This window comes from Cyrtonyx montezumae, unplaced genomic scaffold (genome assembly GCF_038088225.1).
Source record: "Cyrtonyx montezumae isolate F1298 unplaced genomic scaffold, pur_monq_1.0 scaffold_2, whole genome shotgun sequence".
NCBI classification, from domain to species: domain Eukaryota; kingdom Metazoa; phylum Chordata; class Aves; order Galliformes; family Odontophoridae; genus Cyrtonyx; species Cyrtonyx montezumae.
The window spans coordinates 67,237,703-67,261,321 of NW_027071936.1; the positions used below are offsets into that span (position 1 = coordinate 67,237,703).

At 47.7% G+C, this 23,619-nt stretch overlaps 1 protein-coding gene across 1 annotated transcript in view; it reads left to right on the plus strand.

Moving 5' to 3' along the window:
• SFXN5 (sideroflexin 5) overlaps positions 1–23,619 on the plus strand; it is a 377,058-nt gene that overhangs the window by 51,677 nt on the left and 301,762 nt on the right. Inside the window, exons 13-14 of the mRNA XM_065736015.1 lie at positions 6,175–6,292; positions 21,636–23,151. Coding sequence (XP_065592087.1) covers positions 6,175–6,292; positions 21,636–21,713 — 196 coding nt within the window. The 3' untranslated portion in view covers positions 21,714–23,151. The remainder of the gene's footprint in view (positions 1–6,174; positions 6,293–21,635; positions 23,152–23,619) is intronic.

The following is a 23,619-nucleotide window of genomic DNA, read 5'->3' on the forward strand; positions in this document are numbered from 1 at the left end:
TTTATTTTGAGACTGCATATGCCATGCGGGGAACACGGTGTCAGTTATTTTGTGCAGATGTATTCTCATTTAAGTTTTATAAATAATATCCGTGTTGGCAACTTTAATACGGGAAAATATTGGTTTTGTATTGTCTGTGAGATGGAGAGGGCTCATCCGTGGGGTCTGAGTGACATTGGGTCAGACAGTGGAAGCTTCATTGGTACCTCTGTGTCACAGAGGTGTGAGGACAACTGCGTACAGCTGCAGGATCATTCAGGTTGGAAAAGACCTCTGAGATCACCGAGCCCATCCCCACCATGCCCACTGACCACGTCCCTCAGTGCCACATCTCTACAATTCTTGAACACCTCCAGAGATGTTGGCTCCACCACTTCACTGGGCAGCCCGTTCCCATGACTGCATCCACTGCATGAAGTTGGACTTTTTGTCCATCAGACATTTCCCCTTGTTCATACGCTTCTCTGAATCCGTTTATGTAATGGTTATGATGAAATCTGAGGAACTGCCCAGGTTTCTCCCAGAAAGCTGCCAGCCAGCACCCACCATCCAGCACTTCTCCAGTATCCTTTGCCTGACTCTGTGCAGAGATGAAGCCCATCACAGATGGTCTGTATGCACACCATCCACACCTGTACGTACCCCTCATGTTCTCCCAAGCTCTGAAATTCAGTGGCACATGGATCAGACCACAGCTCTGCCTACCAGCAATGTCTGCTGTGGGCACTTGGAGCCAATGGCTGCCATTGGAGATAGAAGATTCTATGTTCTTCCCATTCCTATCTCTTTGTCCTAAAGCTTCTTCTCTACCTCCACAATTCAAGCAGTTTCAAAAGGTCTGATGTGCAGAATGTGATCTCAGGGTGGCTTTAGGGACTTGTGGCTGGACAAGTCCCTAAGGCTAACTGTGCATGCTGGAGGGGGGATAAAATTGGAACTATTGGCAATGAGCAAGAGCTGAGAGAGAAACAAGGAGCAGAAGAGATGTGTCCCTGAAAGAGAAGCATTTCTACTCTTTCTTCATCTCCACATCACCCTGATTTTGAGACTTGCAGAGCTGCTAGTACCACAGCAAATCAGTTGCCAAGGCTGTTTCCTCATAAAGCCCATCACATCAGGACACTTCCAGGCTGGATCAGCTTAGGGAGCTGCTCTGTCCAAGTCAAACTAACGGTGTGAATGATGGATTCTCATGATGGACAGTCAGTGCTCAGACCATAGCTCCATGGTGGTGGCTTTCTTAAGCTTCAGCTACACTGTCACTGCAGAAATGGGCATGGAGATCCTCGTGGACCTTATGTTCATGACCTTTTGCTGTATATATCCTTTTGACAGCGTTTGCAGAACGCCTACAGGTGCTTTTCCTCTTCTTAAAGTCTCTCCATGCAGCTCTAAACCCTCAGTGAAGTTTGTTTGAGCTAAACAGCTGCCAGTAGCAACACCTTAAACTGTCGTGGCTGCTTCCAGAGTAAACATTGAAACTGCTCCTTTAATTACGTCAATCAAACAAACAAAAAAATCCCCCCAGCGTCGCTCCATTTGCATCTGCTGTGTCCCCTGGAGCAGCCACTGGGTCCGCTGCTGGAGTAGGAGATGCTTTTCAGCATGGACAAAGACAGAGGACAGCAGTGACAGATGAGTCCTCCAAACCACTCTGCAGGTTGCAGTAGGACTGTCTGAAGCAAGATGTGCTGGTGTCGGGAGGTTCTGAGCAGAGCACTGATGTGACTTGCACCGTGTGGGGTACAACAGCCACCCCCCATGTTACATTCATTTCACGTGGGCTGTTTGAGCCTTGGATGCCTCGGGGTATCCCGAGCTTCAGCCCTCTGTGCTTTCCTTACCCCGCTGGCATCCTCGGCGTCTTGCAATGTATGTATTAGCTTTGAACCTGTTTACACCAAACACTACAGAAACCCCACAGAATCTGTCAGCTGGGAGACTTTGGTTGACTCCTGTCATATTTAGTTTAGCATCTGACACCTCCTCCTAGACAAATACAGCCCTGGTTCACTGAACCCGATAACTCCTTTTTAGTACAGCGACTGACTTCCATATGGAATAAATTACAGTACCTCTTGAAAAACGCCAGAGGCAGCTGCCAAATTATGCAAAATTTAAACCACTAATGAACAATGTGATGAAAGTTGAATGAAGGTGTATTTACAAGATGTACAACACACTGTCTCTGCGGAGCAGATGTACTGTCTGTACAAGTATGCGCGTGTACCTACGTACACTCACACTCATGCATACTGAAATGCTATTGGTGAGGTTGAGCTGGTTTAGGTATCTCTTTTAATGTGCTACCTTGGATCAGTGAGCCAGAAGTTCCCTGGTGTGGTGCTGCCTTGATTCTATCACGACAACCCCAGGCAACCGTACAGGCTTGGGAAGGAGTGGCTGGATGGCAGTGTCATCCTGGCTTGTATCAGGAATGATGTGGTGAGCAGGATTGGGGAAGTCATCCTGCCCTGTACTCGGTATTGGTGAGGCCTCACCTTGAGTACTGTGTTCAGTTTTGGGCATCTCTGTGGAGAAGGAACATTGGGGTCCAAAGAAGGGCAACGATTCTTTATAGAAAGTGTTGTTAAGCACTGGAGTACGTTCTGCAGGGGGGTGGTGGAGTCCATAGGTTCATAGGTTCATAAGGTTGGAAAGGACCTACAAGATCATCTAGTCACCATCCCTGGATGTCTTTAAAAACCGTTTGGATGTTGTTCTCAGGGACATGATTTAGTGGAGGGTTTGTTAGAGTTACGGCAGTATGGTTAGGTCATGGTTGGACTTAGTGATCTTTGAGGTCTTTTCCAACCTGAGTGATTCTGTGATTCTGTCCACCAGGCACGTTTCATGAAGGCAAATTGCAGAAAGAGTAAGAATTAGGGGAGTTGGAAAGGGGCTAAAGAATCATGGTATCATAGAATGGCTTGGTTTGGAAGGGATCTCTAATTCCAACACCTTGCTGTGGGCAGGAGTGAATCTTAAAATTAAAAAAGAAAAGAAAAGAAAGAAAGAAAAGAGAAGTATTGCAAAAATACCTTTTGTTTTTTTTACACCTAAAGGCAAATGAATAAACACTGATTGCTTATATTGGTCACTAGCGAGGCTGTGTTGGTGGCAATAACTTGGGTTCTAAAGCAGGAAAAATAGACAATATGGAATCATAGAATCATTAAGGTTGGAGAAGACCTCTAAGATCATCAGCCCCAACCTATCCCCACTATGCCTACTGACCACGTTCCTCAGTGCCACATCTCTACTGGAGCACCTCCAGGGACAGTGACACCACCACTCCCTGTGCAGCCTGCTTGAATGCCTGACCACTCTTTCCAAGGATATTATTGTCTTCCAACATGACGACACCTTCTCTTGACATGGGCTTTTTGGCCCTTTGTTGTCCAATCTGAGTGCCAATGAGGTATTGGCACTAACCCTAACCTAACCCCAGCATATAGAATACAGCTGTTCTAGTGGAGGAATAGCTTCATGTTGTGCTTTTGCTGAATTAAGAGAAAATTCACTCTTCTGAATATAGCAGTCTGCTTTAGAAGATGCCAGTGGCAAAGCTGGGCCGTCAGGAGGATCTGGAGATCCAGACCTCTTCTAGACAGAGGACAACGTTGTAAAAGAATTTGCTCTTCAACAAATAGTGTCTCGTTGCATTTGTTTTTAACCTGCTGTAATGTAACAGTCTGCAGTGAAGCCATTAGGAAGCATCAGAATCATAGAGTCACTGAGGTTGGAAAAGACCTCCAAGACCATCCAGTCCAACTGTCCACCTGCCACCAACACTTCCCCACTAACCACGTCCCTCAGTGCAGCATCTAAACATTCCTTGCGCACCTCCAAGGGCTAATGGGTGAAAAGAGGGGTTTGATTTCATTTGACAGCATTTGATAGCTAACAGAGTGCAATGTTTTACTTAAAATTCTTTGGAGATCTGTGCCGAGAGCAGAGATCCTGGGGACAGAAGAAAAGTGACCTCTCAACTAATTATGAGTCATTTATTCTGAACTACACAAATTTTAGAATCTGAATCCCAATTAAGACATTACACTACATGTGTTAATTGGTCCCTCTCCTTTTTAAATCAAGCCATAACTCTGATTAATTAGGAGGTTAGCCCTTGTAATTTGAACTGGCCTGAGTCCGAAGCACTTCTGGAAGTCACACCAAGGGGCTGTACTGGGGATCGCTTTAAATTGGTTGGGTTTTACTTGGGTGATTATAAGGTCCCCAACAGGGCAGTAATTAAAGAGGGTGCAACTTCCAAATGAAGGTGTCAGGGTGGTGTAAAGCTGTACTGAGTTGTACTCCAGGAGGTTGATCTGATTTTCACCGTGAGAGCTCTCATGGACCAGAGCAACTCAGGCAGAAGAGCAGGTCACTTCCAACAGTGCATCCCAGGGACAGGTTATCACAGCTCATTGCTGGCTGTTCTTGAATGTGTTATTTATGGCACCTGAGCTAGTGAGAGCTAGTGGAGTGAGGTGGGGAGCAGGAGCTTCCCTTCCTTGGACAAACACTCATTGGCTTTGCTTAGGTCACGTTCTATACCTAACAAAATAGCTGAGTACTGAAAAAGAGAAGCCTGTCTTCTGCAGCACGAATTGATAGGATCAGTTGTGTCTCTAGCTTTTTAGTGAGGAGTTGAGACATTTGAGGAGCTATGGTTCTGCATCCCATTTGCCTTCCTTCCCCGTTACACGTCTCCTTCCTTACTACACAAATTCTCAAGCCTTCATTCGACGCAGGCAGCTTTCAGCAAGCATTGCTAACAAAGGGCAAAGAGTCTGAGTGTGCAGACACACAGACAGTGTACAGCAGGGTAACGAGTTCCCACACATCAGCTGCTCTGTTGTCATTCATCAGGTGCCTGCTTGCAGCCTGCAGTAAACACGGGGCAGGCGGGGGTTGAGGTAAGCTGTTATCTCATATGCACTGCACAGGGAGATGCACCTGCAAAATGATGTGTGTATGTGTGACAGGGTGTTTACCCCAGGCTAGCAGCATGCCCTGGTGTGGGAAACGTTGCCTGATGTGTTTTGGCACTGCCATCCCATTGACCAGGAGGTTTCTGCCTACATTTGATGCCCTCATCAGCACCCACCAGGATGGTCAGGGGCGAGATGGACACTGGGACTGAGGAACAAAGGCCATAGCTAGCAACCCTGTCACAACTGTGGCTGCCTCTCTGTGTTGCTAAAACGCTCTGAATGCTCAAACAAAATTCACCATCTATTTGCTGTTTTAGTTCCATTTGTTTTGGACTGGTAGAAGGAAGTCAAATGCCCAGTGCCACTCTGGTGCAGCTAGCTTCAGAACAAACCCCTAATGAAGGATATGTGACACCCAGGCATTTGTGAACTGTCTGAGATCCTTTATCCCTTAATATACATAAATTGCCATCTTCTATTAGCAAGGTGTCGTCCCTGACTTTTGGTGCTAATTGCATCAGAAGGGTCAGTTAATGGATCATTATCAGAACCTAGGTCCTTTCCAACCTTATGAACCTATGAACCTGACCTCACAGGTATCTTCATGTGTTTGCTCTTAACTCCTGAACTCATAAATATCCCCTGAGGACAGCTGGCATTAAAGCATCCTTATCACCCACTCTGCAGATGTTTCATTTTTAGCAAATTAAGGTATTGTCAAGTTCACTATTACCACACTGACCAAGTCAGATGCCTTTTTGCAGTACAGCTGTGTGATACAGCTGACAAAGTTCACAGTGTCTCTCAGGAGCCTGGTTTCCTTCTGCTCACCCAACAGCCTGCAAAGTCTTAAAGCAAGCAACACCTGCCTGTAGCCAGATCACCTCGAGTGCAGCTGACCCTAGTGTGACATGTATTGAAATGGGGGAAAACGTGTGAATCGATCCTGTTTTAATGCCCCTGGAGGTGTTTGGAACTACAGCATGGGATTGAAGATCCTAGAGGTCTTTTCCAATCTTAATTTCCAGTCTTAATGATTCTTTGATTCTCTGGCACGGGCTCTTTTGTGCATGAACTTCAGCTTGTTCTCCCCACCTGGGATGACCCACTAAGGAGCAACCTGCTCCACTTGTGGAGGAGCACAGTGGATCTGGGTGAACACTAGTGTCCATTTGGATGATGGCATGCACTAATGTTGTCTGCAGAATGGTTTAACTGAGTCTTTCCTTTCCAGGACATCCCTCCTGAGGTCCCGTCCCCGGATGGTTCTCCCAGTCCAAAGCCTTGTGTGCCTCGCTGCCTTCGGCCTGGCCCTCCCCTTGGCCATCAGTCTCTTTCCACAGATGTCTGAGGTTAGTGCATAGCTGCTTCCTGCAGTATGAAGTCTCAGAGTGGCTCAATCAATGCTGTGGCTTGTTTTGCTTCCCTGGGTAACATGCTGTTTCCCATGGCAGTGGTATTTCTTTAGTACTAACGTGGTGAAAACAGGTCTTTGCCCATTATGCAGAGAGGTGCACATTTGATGTGGATGTGTTTTCCCAGAGCTTCTTAGGGTTTTTCTGTTCGTCTTCCAGACTTCTGGAAAGAAAACAGCCTCAGGGGCAAAGTCTTCCCTACTTTCAGCCTTTTACAGATAAAAATTTTTACCCTTAGCCTTGGTGACTTTTTGGGTCACTATTACAGAATGGCAAAACCTCAGTCAAACAGAGAAGACTGAAGTCCTTTTTGTTCCAAAATTGATCAGGAATTCATACCTACTGGTCATTTCCATTGTACTGGTATCAATCTCTACTGGTTAATTCCTTTTTTGTCTGGATGGGTTTATCCATAACTTCTAGCCAGGGAGTCTTGTTGTACACTTGTCTGCAAGGCTGAAAAACACGTTACAAATTTGCTGTTGTTCTTCTGGCTGTTTACAGACTGAGATGAAACTGTCCCTTAATTTTCTGTTAAAGAAACAGAATATATCTGGATCTTGGAGCCTCTTGCTAAAAGACGTGTTTTCTGATGCTTTAATGATTCATGTGGCTCTTTCTTAAACTTTTTCTAATTAGTCAACATCCTTTTTGGAGCATTTCCATGAGAACCAGACATGATATTCCAGTGAGAAGTTGCACAAGTACCAGTTACAGGGCTGAGTGATTTGCTTGCTTCTGCTTGAGTTCGTACATCCACAGCACGCGTTAGTCATTTTGGCACAAGCTCAGCTTTAATTCCCTGTCCATCAGTTGTTTGCTGAGAACTCAAGTTCTGCTCAGAGGTTTTTGTTACAAGGGAGTGAGGGCTGCTTGCAGGTCCAGCACCCATTGGAGGAACCCATCCATAATTCCCCTTGGACATCGAGCACTGTGTTATGCTCCTGGTTACAGAGGAAGGAGCTTTATCCACCAGAAGGTAGCGGTGACTTTTCCTGAAAGACCTCCTTCAAGAAAAATGAGGAAGCAAAACCACAGGAGGGTCATTTACCCCCAAAGTGACATTGCCACTCTTCCCCAAAAATGACATCCCACGCATTTGTTGCTTTCAGAGGCAACTTCAGGTTTGAGCATAATACAATACTCACCAATTTCCTTTCAACAGTTCTCCATGTGAGCTAGATGTCTCTGCATCTTAATCTCACAATTATTTATCACTTTCTCAGAACCTCTGTCTTCTCAAACCTTTAGCAACACTCGTTATTTTCTCCTTTTTCACTGAGACACACATCCTTAACAGCACTGGCCAAACAAAACAGTTCTTTCAACATAGACAGGAAACTGACCCAATGTAAGATGTGAGGTTAAAAGAGTGAATAATACCGAATGCTATTACAGCCAAGATATTTTATAGATGGTATAGTTAGACAGATTATTGCAATGGAAAAGGGACAGAGTAAAAGGAAAAAAAATGCTCACCTGTGTCCTAGGCCCATGATAGAAAACTCCAAAGGATCAACCTCCAAGAAGAGATCCATCCCCAGTGGTGGTCAGCCCTTAAATGGGGCCTGAGAGAGGTGGAGCCACCCCTCCTGGTCACACAGGTGCATTGCCTTCACCTGTGCTCCTGTGACTGACTCAGTGCTCACCTCAGGTCATCCATCAGTGGTTCAAGCCATGATTCAACAGTTCCCATACGCCCTAGAATTCTGTATGATTTAGAACATTGTCAGTGTTTCCATTATATTCATTATCTCCATTTCTTTATGTAAAAATGAAGCTCACAAGGTCCTTCTGTTTTTTGTACTGAGCTTTGTGGGTGACTGATAGCCTGTATCACGTCGCATCTGATATTGCAGCTTGGAGAATGGTGTTGGTGCTAACAGCTATATGAATTCTAGCCCACAAGAAAAATAAAGGTCTCTTTTCCTTCAGAGAATATACAAATAGCAGACATCAGGCAATACTGAAAACTACACAGCATCACTTGAAAATGACCTTCTGAAAGCAGATGAAATGTTATCTGCAGTGTAAACATGAATCAGTGCTGATTAGTAGATCAAACAGAATGATGTGCTCCCTGCCCACACGTCATGTCAATGAACAGAAACCACTACAGCTGGTGGTGCAGCTCCTCACCTGCTGGGGTCTTGTCTTTGCTCAGCTGGAGTTAGCTCTGTGCACACAGCTGGACCTCAGATCTCTTGTCACCAAGAAAGCAGGTTTTCCAAAGCAGCCTCTGCCTGATCAGTCCTCCCGTTGGGTTTGCATCTCTATAGACGTGTGTGAGAGTGTGTAAGGGCATTCCTCCCATTCCTCATAGTCTCACTGACATATCCTCAGTGCTCAGTGACTTTGGGGATGCTCATTTGAGCGGAGTAAGTGACTTAGAATCATGGAGTGATGGAATATTCTGAGTTGGAGGGTACCCATAAGGATCATTGAGTCCAACTTCTGGCTCCACGTGGGACCACCCAATAACTTATCTGAAACAATCTCTCCAGATCCCACAGGATGTTTGGACACTGACCTCTCTCTATGTGGATCTGTATGTATCTATGCATGTGTGTATTTGCTGTTCCTTATAACTGCAGCAGGTGAACCAGCTGTGGGCATAACGCAACCTAGAAGATGCTGTTGTGATGGGCTCTACTCAGGGAGCAAATTATTAATGACAAGATGTAATAGGTGTGTTCTGTTCCAAAAGTATGACTGTGGTCTGAGCAGCAACCCCTTCAGGAATTGTAAATGGACCAAATTCGGCCCTTAATCACTCACTCACAGTCCTTTTTCTTTAGTCAGAGTGCATCCACAGAAGCTGGCGTGTTATCAAGATCTTGTTTTAGCATGGGAGCTGGACTGGCTACCTTTGATCCTCTTTGTTTGCAGCATGTTTCAAACTCGTGGTGAGTTTGCAAGCAGAATTAAGAATCCTTGTGATAGGTCTAATGAATGTCTCATATAAGAGCAGTCTTTTTATCAAAGGACAACTAAATGCCCTTTTTCTGGCTTGCCAAATACTTACCGACCACTGAGCACCGTGGTCATGCTCTGGTTACATGGTGTCCTGGCACTGAATGAATGGTCTCCCCGGGTTTGATTCTTATTTACAGCAAAGTGCCTCAGCCGTATCTGTTCAAAGTTATTCCTATTTTAAAGGAGTGTAAGAGAAATCAAGATTCAGCTCTGATTGCATACAGAAGCATCAGTATCATCTAAATGAAAATTCTGAAGCTGAGCAGCCTTCACGTGATGGGAAAAAGAATGCATGCAGACCTTCTCCTGGGCCTAGCTAATACCTCCAGTCATCCTTGACTTCATACAGTTGGAATCCCCTTTGCTGGCATGCCAGAATTAGAGCTGTTTTCTAGGTCTTACGGTGCTGAAGATCACTTTATAAAAATAAAACGTCAGCATGAGCCATGAAGACATGGGTCCTTGAGATGGAGTGCACTTAAAACACTCAGAAACATGCTTTCATCCCAACATAGTGTTAACTCCAGTACCTGAATATGTCAATAGGCATTAAATAACTCACTGCTGTTAAGTTTAGGAGAATCAGCTAGTTAATTCATTTAGCCCACAACCTTGAACTGCCTCCCATGCCCCCCGGGGAATCTCTCTTCTAGCTGCCTATCCTACAGCATCCCCACTGACAACTCCTACTCAGCTATGCACTGCCAATAGAAACAGCTGTGACAGTTCCAAACTGAAAATGGGACTTGTGCAAATGAAATTCAGTGTAGCAGCAAAAGAAATAACCATGGGGTTACTCCACCGATTTTCCTCCCTTCGGTCCCTGCTCATCCAAATCATTCATTTTTTTGGAGTCCAAGAGGATGCTGTTGAGCTTCCAGGGTGCTGCAAAGGTTACCTTGCCCCGTGCCAAGTGTGTTGGGTCATGCTGGTAAAAGGAGGATAAAGCCAGGCAAAAGGTGGAGCTCAGACAAGAGCTGATGGAAGAGAAACCCTTCCACTGGCCATCACACACGTGTCCTCACTTCAGGTTGAGTTTAAAGGGTCTTGATAGCTAGTTGGGGCACAACAAGCCATCTTCTGGAATTAGGCCGATTGCAGCTGAAAGCCTTTTCTTAAAAATAATCTTCCTTTTGGATCTCCAGGACAAGGGGAATAAACAGCCTAAAATCCAAGGCTGAGCTATTGTTTTCCAATCTGTTTTAGCCTTCATCTTGTTGGCAGGCTGCTTTAGAAAAGCAAAAGGTTAATGAGCCAATGTGCAGTGGGATTATTGCAGTAAAGATGACAGTGAACCAGTAATTACTAATTAGATGCAGTTTAACAGGAGGAACAAGTGAAATCTCCTCTTCACCAACTGTCAATAATTAGCAGATTTGGTGAGGTTGAAATGTGTCCACAGTTAAAAGGCTGATTTTTTAATGAAATGGCACTTGACAAAAGAGCTGTATGGGGGTCACAGCCGTAGCCCTCGAGACGCTTCCCTATACCATACTTAGGAGGGAAATCAGATGCAAGACAGCAGGGGGTCCCCATGAAACCATTTCTCCCTTGGGATTGCATCGCACTGGGGGAGGGGAGCAAGAGGGATTCTCTGCAGTAATTTTGTCCAACTTGGATGAGAAGCAAAGGAAAGGATTTGCCAGCTGCCATGAGGAAAAATGTTGGAGAACTGAGAAGTTCCGTGGTATTTCTTCGCTTTTGGGTTTGAGGAATGGTGTTCTGAGAGTCTGGTAACCTCAACATGTTGGCCAAAGTCAACGGAGGTTGACCTTGGAAGGAAGTGTGCTGAGAAAAGAAGAGATGGCACAAGGTCCTGAGGGACTGGCAGGAGTCTGGAAGCTCAGCTGTATGTATCTGCCAATGAGTGAAGAAGATTCAAGCCATACCCTGGAGTTTTAGCTTCCTACTGACATGCAGATGATGCTCTGTTGTTGACTTAAGAGGAAGAGTCTAGCATTGTGGATGTATGTAACTAGTGGATATGTGTAACTGGATATACCTGTTGTCCCCAGAGCCTGAGCATTGATTCTGGCTCCTGTTGGTCTATGCCAGTGTAGCCCCTGAGTTTAATTCCATCTGTCACTCGTAGGGCTTATCTGAACTGACTTTTGGAGTTACAGGACCATAACTTTGATCTTGAATTGCAGAAGGGATGTGTTTTCCTTCAGCATGAAAGGACTGTGCTCCAGCTGAGCAGTGGAATGCAGAGATCTTCAAGTAAAAGCCTTTGCTTGTCCACCAAACAAGCACATCTGTCTTGTACTTCTGCTGGAGCTGTCAGCATGGGCACGGACCTGAAGTCCGTGGGGGCTGAAGTGTTCATCACTAACTCATTTTGTGACGAGTTCCCCCTTGTCCCAAATCAAACCACAGCTCTGGCCATGGATCTCCATGGGGGCAGTGCCCTGTGCCCAATTCTGTCATGATTTCAGCCCTTCTCTCAGCAGTGGTGCAGGGACTTCAGTCCCACAGCACCACCAAGTCCATGCCAAGAAGGTGACCATGTGATGTCTGCAGCCTTTCTGAGCAGGAGAAGTTGAACCATTGGCCTGAGGCTGCAACCTAAGGGGTGAGCAAGAAACCTGAAGCTGACTCTGAGCTAAACTGCCAGTGCTGGGGGAAAGTTTCGATCTCATCTGAACATTACTATAAGAAAAAGTACTTTGAGTTCTTTTTCTGTAGCAAGGGGCATTGCCACCCCAATCCCTGCCTGTGCTGGTACTGCTGATGGCTTAGCAGGGCACGGAGGGCTTGGTCTGAGCAGGAGCTTTGGGAAGAGCACGGCCACGCTCTGCCTGCAGCGCTCAGGAAGGATCTGGTCCCCGGGGGCATCAGGTAGCAGCGGTGAGGTTTACAACTGCTCAGCCTGTTTGCACCTTGCAGGGTAATTACGAGGCTCAGTGACATCCCTTGGCTGGGGAAGGTCACGAGTGAGCAGTGCTCTGATTGATTTGGAGCCTGTGTCTTTGTTCTCACCTTCCCTGACCGAGAGGCTTTGATTTGTGATGGCTTTTTGAAGTCTGCTTGTGAGAGCTGTCCTTTGTTTCACCACCAGAACTCACGGGAGCCTGCCCTAAAATCATAAGCTGCACCAGCAGATTATGTACTACCAGTACAGGTAGTGGGAAGCGATGCCCCAATCCAAGGTGCTTTTTGTGGTCACTGGGAGTGGGTGTTGGGGGAAAAGACCCCTTTGTACTGCCCAGGGGCTGCAGCAGTGGTGTCGGATGGGATCTGGTTTCATGTTTATATCTCTGTCCCTGGGATACAGGTTCAAGTATGTAAACTATCTATCCTGCAAGCACAGGCTCCTGCAGGTGTGTGGGTGCTGGTGGGCATAAAAAAACATTCCTGACACCATCTCTTTTGAGGAGTCTTCACCTCCTGATGGCTATAAGCCATTAGGAGTCAAAAGAAAGGGCTGACATCCGACAACTCCGGATAAACAGCTAAACATTAACCCTTGAAGTGGCTCAAAAAAACATACTTAAAAGGCACTTTGTGGAAAGAAGCCATTTTTTTTTCCAGGCCTGTTAATTGCTGTCTTTCTTCAGGACACCTTTCAGCAGCACCTCCTGTAAACAGAGCAGCAGCTCCGAAGCTCTGCCCCTGGGATTCCTGCCCTTGTCACAGGGCAGCACAGAAACACAGTCCCACTCTCTGCTCCGTGCAATCCCCCCAAGCTCCTGCTTGGTTTGAAAGCCAACACCTTTCCTTTCTTTCTACCAGCCCACCCTGAAAATTCAGGCCCTATTATTGATCACCAACAGCTGGTGGCAGCTGGGTCCATCCATGGCTCTTCCCTGGCTTACCCCTCTCTCCAGTTATTGCATAAATCCTTTTCTGTGTACTCGGAGACATTCAGAAACAGCCTTGCCTCTGACTGCTCCAAGTGAGACATCAAGGATCTGTTCAGAGGAAGGCGGACAGTTGTCCAGACTTGCCTGTTGCAGAGAATGGGTTATTAATCACATTTCCCAAGCACAAGTGTATATAATTATCTGTAATTGCTTTTTAAATCATTTGGATCTAGCAGCCTGTTTCTAACGAGGCTGTTGGTCCTTCAAGGGGAGGAAATACAATGAAGGCTTGGGATCCCAAGCAACTTGCTTTGCTTCTTTAAAGCAGTGAGGATACCCCTAAATCCAGAGTGGTTATTGTGCTCCTCCTCCTTAATGGATAGAGAATTGCAGGGTTTAGCACTCTCACCAAGCAGCAACCAGTGCTCCCTTCCTCAACACAACTGCTTGAGGGGTTCTGGCTACAATGGACCTAATGGCTCACTTCCATCATAAGGGAAATTTTTGAGTGCCCACCATCAAAAGCAGAAGAAGGGAGACAGCTCTGACTCAGAGCCCTCACCTCTGCAGTCTGGGGAGGTCTCAGCATTGTGTTTTAGGTGATGGCTCTTTTTTGGTTTAAAAACCTGGATTTGTTGGCTTGTTTGTTTTAAAACTTGGGGTTTCTGATGCTGTTGGCAATCTTCTCCTTCCCTGGAAGGCTGGACCCCCACCCCTAATTTTTGATGACTTGGAGCTGATGTTGCTGGGGGAATCCTTCTAGGAATCTGGAAGGTTTAAGCTAACCAAGCCCAGGGCTGAGCTCCTGAGAGTGGGTTCCCTTCATCCCAACATCCTGCTCATCATCAGTGCCATGCTGTGTGACACCAGGAGGGCTCCTCGGGGACGTGGGATGCTTTGTGCCTTGGTGACCTGGTTGAGGGCAGGAGCTGAGAGTTGAAACACGGACACTGTGTCGCCACGTTACAGGCAGGGACATGCCCAGCACCCGGAGCTGCCTCGCAGCCCTAGGTGCCTGTTGCCCTGTGTTATCATCCCACCTGCTGACACTGCTATCATCAGTCATTCCTACAGTGCCGGAAATTGGTGTGCTGCCGGGCAGTGGGAGCTCATGGCATTCAGACTGCTGTGCTCCAGCCTGGATGGGAAGGATCCTAAAACACTGAGCTTTCCTTCCTTCCCTTCTGATTCCTTGTTCCGATGTAAAAGCAAGCATGTAATTTTTCTCACAGAGAAGCTGTGGTACACTAGCTTGCAGCTCCGTGCACTGGCAGCTGCGTGCTCATAGATCATAGAGCTGGAGGCAAAACCCCCCTTAATGAAGGTGCTGTCCCATAACTGACCCATAAATCCTGCAGACTCTCCTGTTGTGCTTCGGGGCAGGGTCAGTTGTTCCCATTTAAGGTGAGGGCGGTAACATCTGAAGCTGTTTCAATTGCACATCTCTATCTGAACATCTGTTGAGAATGAGGAGTATTCTGCGGAGCAGAAGCCCGATGGCACCCAAGGTGCCACTGACACTTTGCATTTTGCTTTGCTAAAAGCAGTGACGTCTCCAGGGGACGGTGCAGAGGTGTCAGCAGATGTGATGGAGTGTGAATAGCTTGTGGCACTAGCACTGTCACTGACGTACTTTGTCTGTAACAGATGTTGTAGGGGGGTGTGTGTGTGGCCACATTCGAACCCTCTTCCATCTGGGTCTGAAAAGAGCCTCTGTTTTTCTCTTTGACCCGCAGAGAGCACGAGATGGATGCTGGTGGTCACAGCATCCAGACAAAAAACAGGGAAACCTTCTGAAACCGATAGCCCCCAGGAGCCAGCACGGCTGAGTATTCCACTTTCCTCCTTGTTGTTTCCAGGAGGGTGGAGAAAATGGAGATAAAGTCAATTTCAAGCAACGACACCGAAGTGCACCTTTGGTGTAAACATGCCAACATCAGGTGGAGCAAGCTGCTGCACTAGGAGCTGCTGGTGGTTTAGTGCAGAGAAACCCCTGAACACATGCTGTGTACAAACAGGCCTCTGAATTCTGCTTACATGGGTTGCCTCATCATTCCTTAACTTCTCATAAATACATGTCAACCCACCTACATGGCAGTGACAGAGTGGGACGAGGTAGTACAAACCAAACCCAAAGCAGAGCTTGCTGGCCCTTGGTTCATCTTGATCTGCCATTGACTTTGTTTCACAAAGCACGTGAGTAAGAGAGGAAACCTCAATGGGCAGAGACTGGACCTGCTCAGCTACGAGCGCAGCTGCCCTCCAGGTGTGATGCACCCCCAGTTGAGTTGTAGTTGCAGGGGTTGTTGAGTTGTAGGCACGATCACTGGGCTGTACTTACAGTCTCAGTCTGCTCGGATCACTCTGGTGAGGCTGTGCTATGTCTTCTTCAGAAACAACAACTGTATGCTAACGGCGATGGCTGTGTTGGTGCAGTACATCACAAATGGTCACTTTTTTCCTCAACAGATGGGTCCAGAGCACCAGAGAGGCTTAACCTACTTGCTTGTGCAGCCATTCCTGGCTGTTGTGTTCTCCATCCAATGCACCTTCTGATGATGTGTGGTGTCTCCAGTCAACTCTTGATTGTCATTATGAATCTGAAGGGAAATGTAGCAAAAATGAGGTTTATTTCAAAATCCTTTTCCCCCAGCTTTGTGATTTGGCCAGCAAACCAAGTATCAGTTACTTACACAGTGATTTATTCCCATCTATGTTAGTCATGAGACCCGTTCCCAACCAGCAAGTCCTGTTGAAAACATTGGGAAGTCCAGAAGCTCTGATTTTGGCTCCATTAGCATTCCTTCAGCTGCTGTCACTGAAAAGAAGAAGACCTGAAATAACTGGAAGAGTAATATTTGGGCAAGGAACTGGTTTTTGACCCCGTGGAAGTGTGTTAAACCAGATTGATGAGGTTCTGCTTCTTGCAGAGCTGCCTTAGGTGGGCATGTGTTGATGGTGGAAGGGGTTGATGTGACCCACCATGAAAGAGCTCAGTGGTTTCACACTGTGGTTGCACCAGGCTACAAGCAGAGGTGTCACGTGGCCTTGGTTCTCTCTGGTGGCAACAACAGGATCCAAGGAACTGGATGTTAGGAAAAGGTTCTGCACCAGGGGGTGGTGGGCATGGAGGAGGCTCCCCAGGGCTGTAGGCATGGCCCTGAGCTGCTGGAGCTCCAAGAGCATTGGGACACTGCTCTCAGATGCGGGGTTTGGGTCGTGGGCATGGTGGTGATGGGTTGATGGGAGGACTTGATGATCTTGGTGATTTTTTCCACTTGAATGATTCTGTGGTTCCATGATTCTGTGTGGTCCTGTGAGTTGAACTTGATGGCAAAGGTTTCAGAGAGCTGTGGGTGCCCTATCCCTGGAAGTGCCCGATGCCAGGCTGGGTGGGCTGTGAGCAGGCTGATCTGATGGGGAGCACCCGACCCGTGGCAGGGGTTGGAACTGGATGAGCTTTAAAGCCCCTATAACTATAACTCTATGAGGAGAAGGTGGCAAAGGGCTCCTGAAAGGGCTGCGAGGACCCTCACAGACTACAAGCCGTGACCTCTTGGTCATGGCAACACAGTGCCCAGCTTCATCCTGCCTTCCCCCTCTTCCAGATGCAGCATCCGCCACACCGCCTGGCCCTCCCCCTACCAAAACTGGCTGCTTTCTTCCTTCTTCTTCTCCCCCCCCCCTTCCTCTTTTTGGCTGAGCGATGAGCTGTATGCCAAATCCATCTGCTCCTGTCTCCCCTAGCTGCCTTCCATATCGTCGCAGGATCCCTGGCAGCGAGCCTGGACCTATCTCTCTCCCTGCACTCGGAGGAGCACATTCCTTTCTACACCTTTTCCCGAGCTGGGATAGAAATGAGTATCAACCCCAAACAAAAAGCATCTGCTTTCTGCCTGCTTCTGCCTCACCGGACGCGCATGTACGTTACGCCCGTGTCAGCAGTGAATGCAAAACACACACAGCCCCACTCCCATCCCACAGCCCCGGGCTGGCGGAACCGCGGGCGCCGGAGCCTCGCGCTGCTCCCTCCCATCTCCGCAGCACCAGCTGTGACCACGGCACCATTTGTTCCTCCAGCCCACGCCAGCACTCGGAGCCAGTTCTTTATCACCCCAATTAGCCTTGTCTGTGCTGATGAGAGAGGCTCCCACTGCAAGGCAGGGATGGGGGGAAGAGAGCTGGTGCGCAGTGGGCGCTGCGAGAGGTGATTGCGTTCTGTGGGGGGAACGTCGGGTCACCCTGTGTTACCTGAGGGATGCTGGGTTAGAAGCTGTGGCTTAAATAAGATCAGTGTTTTTTTGTTTTGTTCTTGTTTTCGTGGTTATCTGACGGAGGGAAACAAAGGGCATCCTTCAACTCCCAGGTGTTGCGATGCTCTGCGGTGCCACTTTTCTGGTTGTGTTTGGAGATACATTTTGGTGACGTCACAGTATCCCAGAATTGTAGGGGTTGGAAGGGACCTGCAGAGATCGAGTCCAACTCCCTTGCCAAAGCAGCTCCCTAGACCAGGTTGCACAGGTAGGCGTCCAGGTGGGCCTTGAACATCTCCAGAGAAGGAGACTCCATCACCTCTTTCTCTCTTTCATCCTCAGCGAGGATGTCCTTGCCTCTGTAGCCAAGCTTTCAGTATACTCTTGGGAAATGCAGCAATTACCCCTTCTCCCATGAAGAGAGGCTGAGGGAGCTGGAATTGTTCAGCCTGGAGAAGAGGAGGCTCAGGGGAGACCTTACTGCTCTCTACAGTGACCTGAAAGGAGGTTGTAGCAGGGGGAGGGTTGACCTCTTCTCCCAGTTAACTAGTGATGAGAGGTAATGGTTTTAAGTTGCACCATGGGAGGTTCAGGTTGGATATTTGATCATTTTTTTTCTCTGAAAGAATGATCAGGCACTGGCATAGGCTGCCCAGGGAGGTGGTGATGTCACCATCCCTGGGGATGTTCCAGAGCCATGGAGATGTGGCACTGAGGGACATGGTCAGTGGGCATGGTGGGGTTGGGTTTGGTGTTTCTTAGAGCTCTTTTCCAACCTTAATGATTCTGTGATTCTAACGTTAGAGCACTCCCTATGCTGGTATGTCAGGATAGCAAGTGGTGAGTGCTGCATTGATGGCTGCATCGGCCTGAAAACCTATTGTTTTCCCCCCACAAACCAGCCCCTTCTCATCACCCTCCAGCAGTGATCTTCATGCACCACATTTCCCTGCATACTGGTTGTGAATGTGCATCCCTCTTGTTCTTCTGGTGTCATTGCTGAAGACCCACTTCTTTAAGGGTCCTTGGTGCTGTCTTCCTAGAGCCAGGAAAGGAATGCATCCTTTGACCCAGCACAAGTAGATTTTCCTCACTGAGAGGAGGAGGATGGACACAGTTCCCATGTGGGCACTTAGTTTGGAAGGACACAGTTGCCCCATGAGACAGATCGTGTCATTTAGTGTAAACCTGTTCCTTGGAGAACCCTTCATGATGGCCATTCCATGTTAGAAGAGTTGTCGTCATGGTTGTGACCGAGAAGGATCCTGCTGAAGATCTTCTTTGGAGCTCAGAGACAAGAAACATGACATAAGGGCCTCTGTGGTCTCTCATGATGTCCAGAGGAAGGTTGGCTGAGCAGGCCCAGGTCGCTGGGCAGTTACAACAGCAGTCTGCCCCAAAATAAGGAAAGGAAGTTTCTAGCAGGAAATGGACAGATTGAAAGAACGAATCAGTACATGCAACCTAAGCTAGTGAATGTTGTCTTGATACCTGTAGCCCACTGGCTGAATGCATCTCCTTGTTGTTCTGCATTTGATTTCTCAAGGTGAGGAATCAGTAATTCCTAGATTTGCCAGTAGTGCTCTGGAACTCGTCCCTCCTGCCCTTGCCTGCTCGGTAGGGATACACCCCTTGGAGCTCACGTAGCTGAGGCTCTTGAGCAGCACTTCAATGTCTTTGTATCTGATTTAGTAAAGTCAAACAGAAATGTTCTACAGTTTGCTCCAGTTCAACCAGTCGCCCTTCAGTGAAGTTACTTCGCATCATCCTAGGCTTCAGCAAGGGGTTTAGGTGAGCTCAGTAATACTCACCTCCAAACCAACCATTCTTTCTGACTCTCATCTGATTTGTTCTTCAAACTTCCCACCGCAGAGCCACCACACCTTCCCCAAACATCTGGTTGCAGGACTTAGCTCCTTCCCATTCAGATGCTCTTCCTGCTGCTCAGCTTGAGTCTTCCTCACAGCTTTTTGGGTTATGTCTCAAGACAGAATGAACAGACCAGTGTGCTTTTACTACTTACCAATGGGCCAATACTTTCAACTTCTCTCTTCTTGACTCAGCACGTCCAGGCCATCATCATTTCCCTGTAAGTCTTGCTTTCAGACCTCTAATTTGGGGTCCAGAGGGTTCGATGGGGCTTTCTTTGGAGAACAAGTCCAACACTCATGGACCCAGAGGACTCGTGTTGTGTTTCTATGGCTGTGGGTGGCTCTCCTTTAGCTTTCTGTGTAGATATCCCAACCAGAGTTTGGGTTTTGCTTCTATTCCGAGCAATCTCGTGCCCCTAAGCCCTGCCAGCACTGACGTCCAACTGATCAGGGTAGGGCCACCCAACTGGTCAGGGTTGGTCTGCCCAACCCCAGGCCATTGATAAGCTCCTCTCACTGTGATGTTTCCATACCGGTGGGAGAAAACACCCAGCCTCAGTGCCTAGCAGCTTTTCCCCCTCTGTATTTGGAAGAAGGGGAAGAAAAACAATGGGAGGAAAAGCTGTGTCAGAGCCAGGCAGATCAGAGTTAATCCTCCCTCAAAATGGATCCTGTCAGTGCTGGTGGACGTGAGAATCGCCTCTCCTCTACCTTTGCTGGGTGCTCTCCCATCACAATGCTTCACTTTGTGTTTCGGCACAGAAAGAAATGGTGAAGTTGCTAATAATGGCACGAAAAGAAAATATGCTACATCTGTTATGGATAGCAGTACAAAATTAGCTGATCACACCTCTGACACCCAAGATGTCTTCACTTAAAATACTCGTTGGCTTACTTTACATAATTTGCTGATTATATTTAAAAGAAATACAATTTTGCAATTACTGTTCTTTCTGGTGTGCTATCTATGCATCATTTTCTTTTTATGTTTATATATTTCTCCTTCATTAGTGCAGTCTGAAGGGTGATTAGATCCCTTCAAACATTTTACAGAGGTTAAACGTTGATTAAGATTTAATTATTACTGTAAATAGCTTGGAATGACATATGGTGCAAAAACCTGACATATGTGCATTTGAATAAATGAAGTGCTATTTCCCATGATGCTTCAGTAGCTGTTTAACAGCTTTGCTGAAGGGTTATGTTGCACCTCATGTTAAGATTGCTTTGATGTTATATTTTGTTGGGTTTTTGCAGCTGAAAGCTAAGAACAGTTTTTCCAGTTTTTAAAAACATTGAATATTTTAAATACCTAAATTGTTTTGCACAAATTTTTGCTAATTTGTCTAACTAGGTTAAACATTTTTCAAAAGCATTTCGATTTTTTAACGTGGGCTCCTCGCATTGTGTCAGCAGCGGCGCCCGTTCGACGGATGGGGTTTCCAAAAGTCAGATCACCCCGTCCCGTTTGGGCACAAGAGCACCCAGCTCCTCCTGGGGACACGGTGTGATGGAGAGGGACGTGGAAATCCAGCTGGGGTTGTGTAGCAAAGGGATGGGAATTTCATGGAGGTTGGGGAAGGAGCAGGGACAACACACTGCGGGTTCTCAGTTGTACATCGGAGCGCTTCCCAGCGATGCCAAGTGTGATGTCTAGGCTGTAGAAATGGTAGTAAATGGATGTCGGAATCATAGAATTGTTAAGGTTGGGAAAGACCTCTCAGGTCATCAAGCCCAACCCATCCCCACCACGCATGCTCACCATGTCCTTGAACACCTCTGGGCTGTGGGAATCGGTCTCTCACTGGTGGCACCAAGTCACCCGGAGCTCAGCTGTGACTCTTCTTGCTGGAGAGCACTGAGAACCCCAACTTCGCAAAAATGAAGGGATTTCTCCTGGAAAATGTTGGGTGGTGCTCCTGCACACTCTGTAATTCCTCAACAGTTGCAAGGCAGAGAGTTTGGGCATCATTTGGTGCAGTGTAAGTCCATTTGAACGAGGGTGGTTTGAGGCTCAATCAGATTAAAGCACATTAGAGACTCTGATAAGGAAGGGGTCGGACTCTTTAGCAGAGTGTGTTGTGAGAGGACAAGGGGAAATGGATTCAATATAAGAGGAGAGATTTAGACTGGGTTTAAGGAAGATGTTTACAATAAAGGCGGTGAGGTGCTGGCACAGGTTGCACAGAGAGGCAGTGGGTGCCCCATCCTTGGAGACACCCAAGGTTGGGCAGGATGGGGCTTTGAGCACTGATGGAGCTGTGGGTGTCGGGGAGTGGGACCAGATGGCCTTTTAGATTCCCTTCCAACTCAAACATTAATATATGGCTCTGTGCATCTCCTCAGTGCTGACCCTGACCTTGCCTTGCTTCCGTAGATCGAGACGTCTCGCCTGGAGCCGGAGATCGCAATGGCCACTCCCAGTAAGACCGTCATCTACAACAAGGGGTTGTAAGTGTGAGCTGCAGACCCCCTCCACCCAGAAGATCTGGGGAGGGAGAGGGGGAAACGTGAGGTCTCGACTGGGAGAGAACGCAACAGCGAGACAACACGAATCCTAGAGCTCAGCGATAGTCCTACTGCTCCCGGAGAGCGGGAGTGGGTTAACACTTTTGGAGAGCTGACACCTCACACCACTCAACAAAATTAACATTAAAAGTTTTAACTTAGCAACAGCGAGGAAACTACATTCAAACACTTTAGACAACTAGCAGAGGAGTAATCTCTAAACTTCCAGCACTGCATGGAGGGAAGTTTTACGGGATGTTTACGTGGCTATACCTAACTACATGAAAGTAGGCTTCACCCAGCAAATTTTGTTTTCAATGCAAATTAAATCTCAGCACTGACACTGCGCAAAAGTCATTCTGACGGGTGCAGGACTTCGAAGCACTTGGTGGGATGTTTGATAAGTATCTTTATTGATTCCATGTCAGCTCTGCCCCAGCCATCACCCAGCACATCTGCAAGGGGTTCAAGGTCCTGGAAAGCCAATGTGCCCTGCATGGGATGGGATCTTCGAGCAAAATGGATGGGGTTTGTCCTGCCTGATGCCCTGCTCTGTGGGTAAAGCAGTCTGAGCTATCTGGATAGGGTTTAATGAGGGAAGCTGCTCTGCTTTGAGTTCAGCTGCCCTTCATTTGGATGTGATGATGGGGCACTGCTGGGTACAGGAGCCACGTCCCACCTGGGTGCGTGGCCCTGTGGCCCCACAGACCTCCTCCAGGTTGAATTTCAGGCCATAATTTGGCTTTCCAGTATCTTTTACCCAAAAGTGTAAAGAGCAGAGCTCGAGTGCAGACACTGGGATCGTTGCAGGGATTGAGGCGTGGCAGTGATGAGCATGGCCAAATGCAATGGTTGCCATCACGCCGATGCCAACTTGCTGGGACTGGGGGAGGGTGTGGGGAGCAGGGGAAACCAAATCAACACTGACACAGAATGTAAGTGAAAGGATGCGTTGCAATGTTTGGGAGAGGGAGCAGCAGGTTCTGTCCCCACAGTGGTGTGGATCAAATAATTGCACATCGAAAATTTGAGTTTTGTGTACATCCACACCAACCTGGAGGGGAGGAGAGGCCAGAAGTGCTCTCCCCACCCCTGCTGCCAACAGGACAGCTCCCAGTCCCTGGTCCTGGTGGGAATGCTGAGCTCATGGAGCAGTTCTGCATTTCCACTTGCATAAGGGACAGCTGGATTTGACCCAGCAGAGTTCTTCTAATGCACTAGATCAGATGAATGTACAGTCAGCACGTGCTTAATGTTTGCTTAAATATGTGACAGCATAACTGAGCCTAAAGCTGAGTGGCCCAGAAGCCTTCAAGGTGGGTTTTGTGGCTGCTGCAACCATTCTGCTCATTGATCTCAAGCCTTTTTCTTTTTCGGGGAGGGGAGTGAGCGAGGCATCGCTTTGTGGTGGGCTGGTTTCTGCAAGGATTTGGTCTTGCATCATAATTACTGATCAAAGATAGCAGTGGCTGTGAGCTCCAGCTGCCTGCGGGGCCTGCAGATGGAGCAGGAGATGTGCTGCAGGGGGTGAGCCAGCAGCACGCAACGCCGAAGGCACTGGTTGGAGGAGCACGGGCTGCAGGGTTCCTAAATCACACTGCCCTATAAAATGGGTGAGAGAGATCCTACTCCGTGGGCAAGGAGAAGAGAAGCACTCGGGGATTATAGCTTGGGTCAAACCCAGCTGCTCAGTCCAACTAGTGACCATCAGTCTAAATGAGCCTGGATTTGTCACGTCCATCGAACTTGTTTCATTTCATGTATCAGAAAACAGGGCAGAGTACCTACCACGTGTGTCAGTGGTGCATGTGGGGTGTGCCATGGGAATGGAGAGCTGAGGTTTGGCTCTGCAT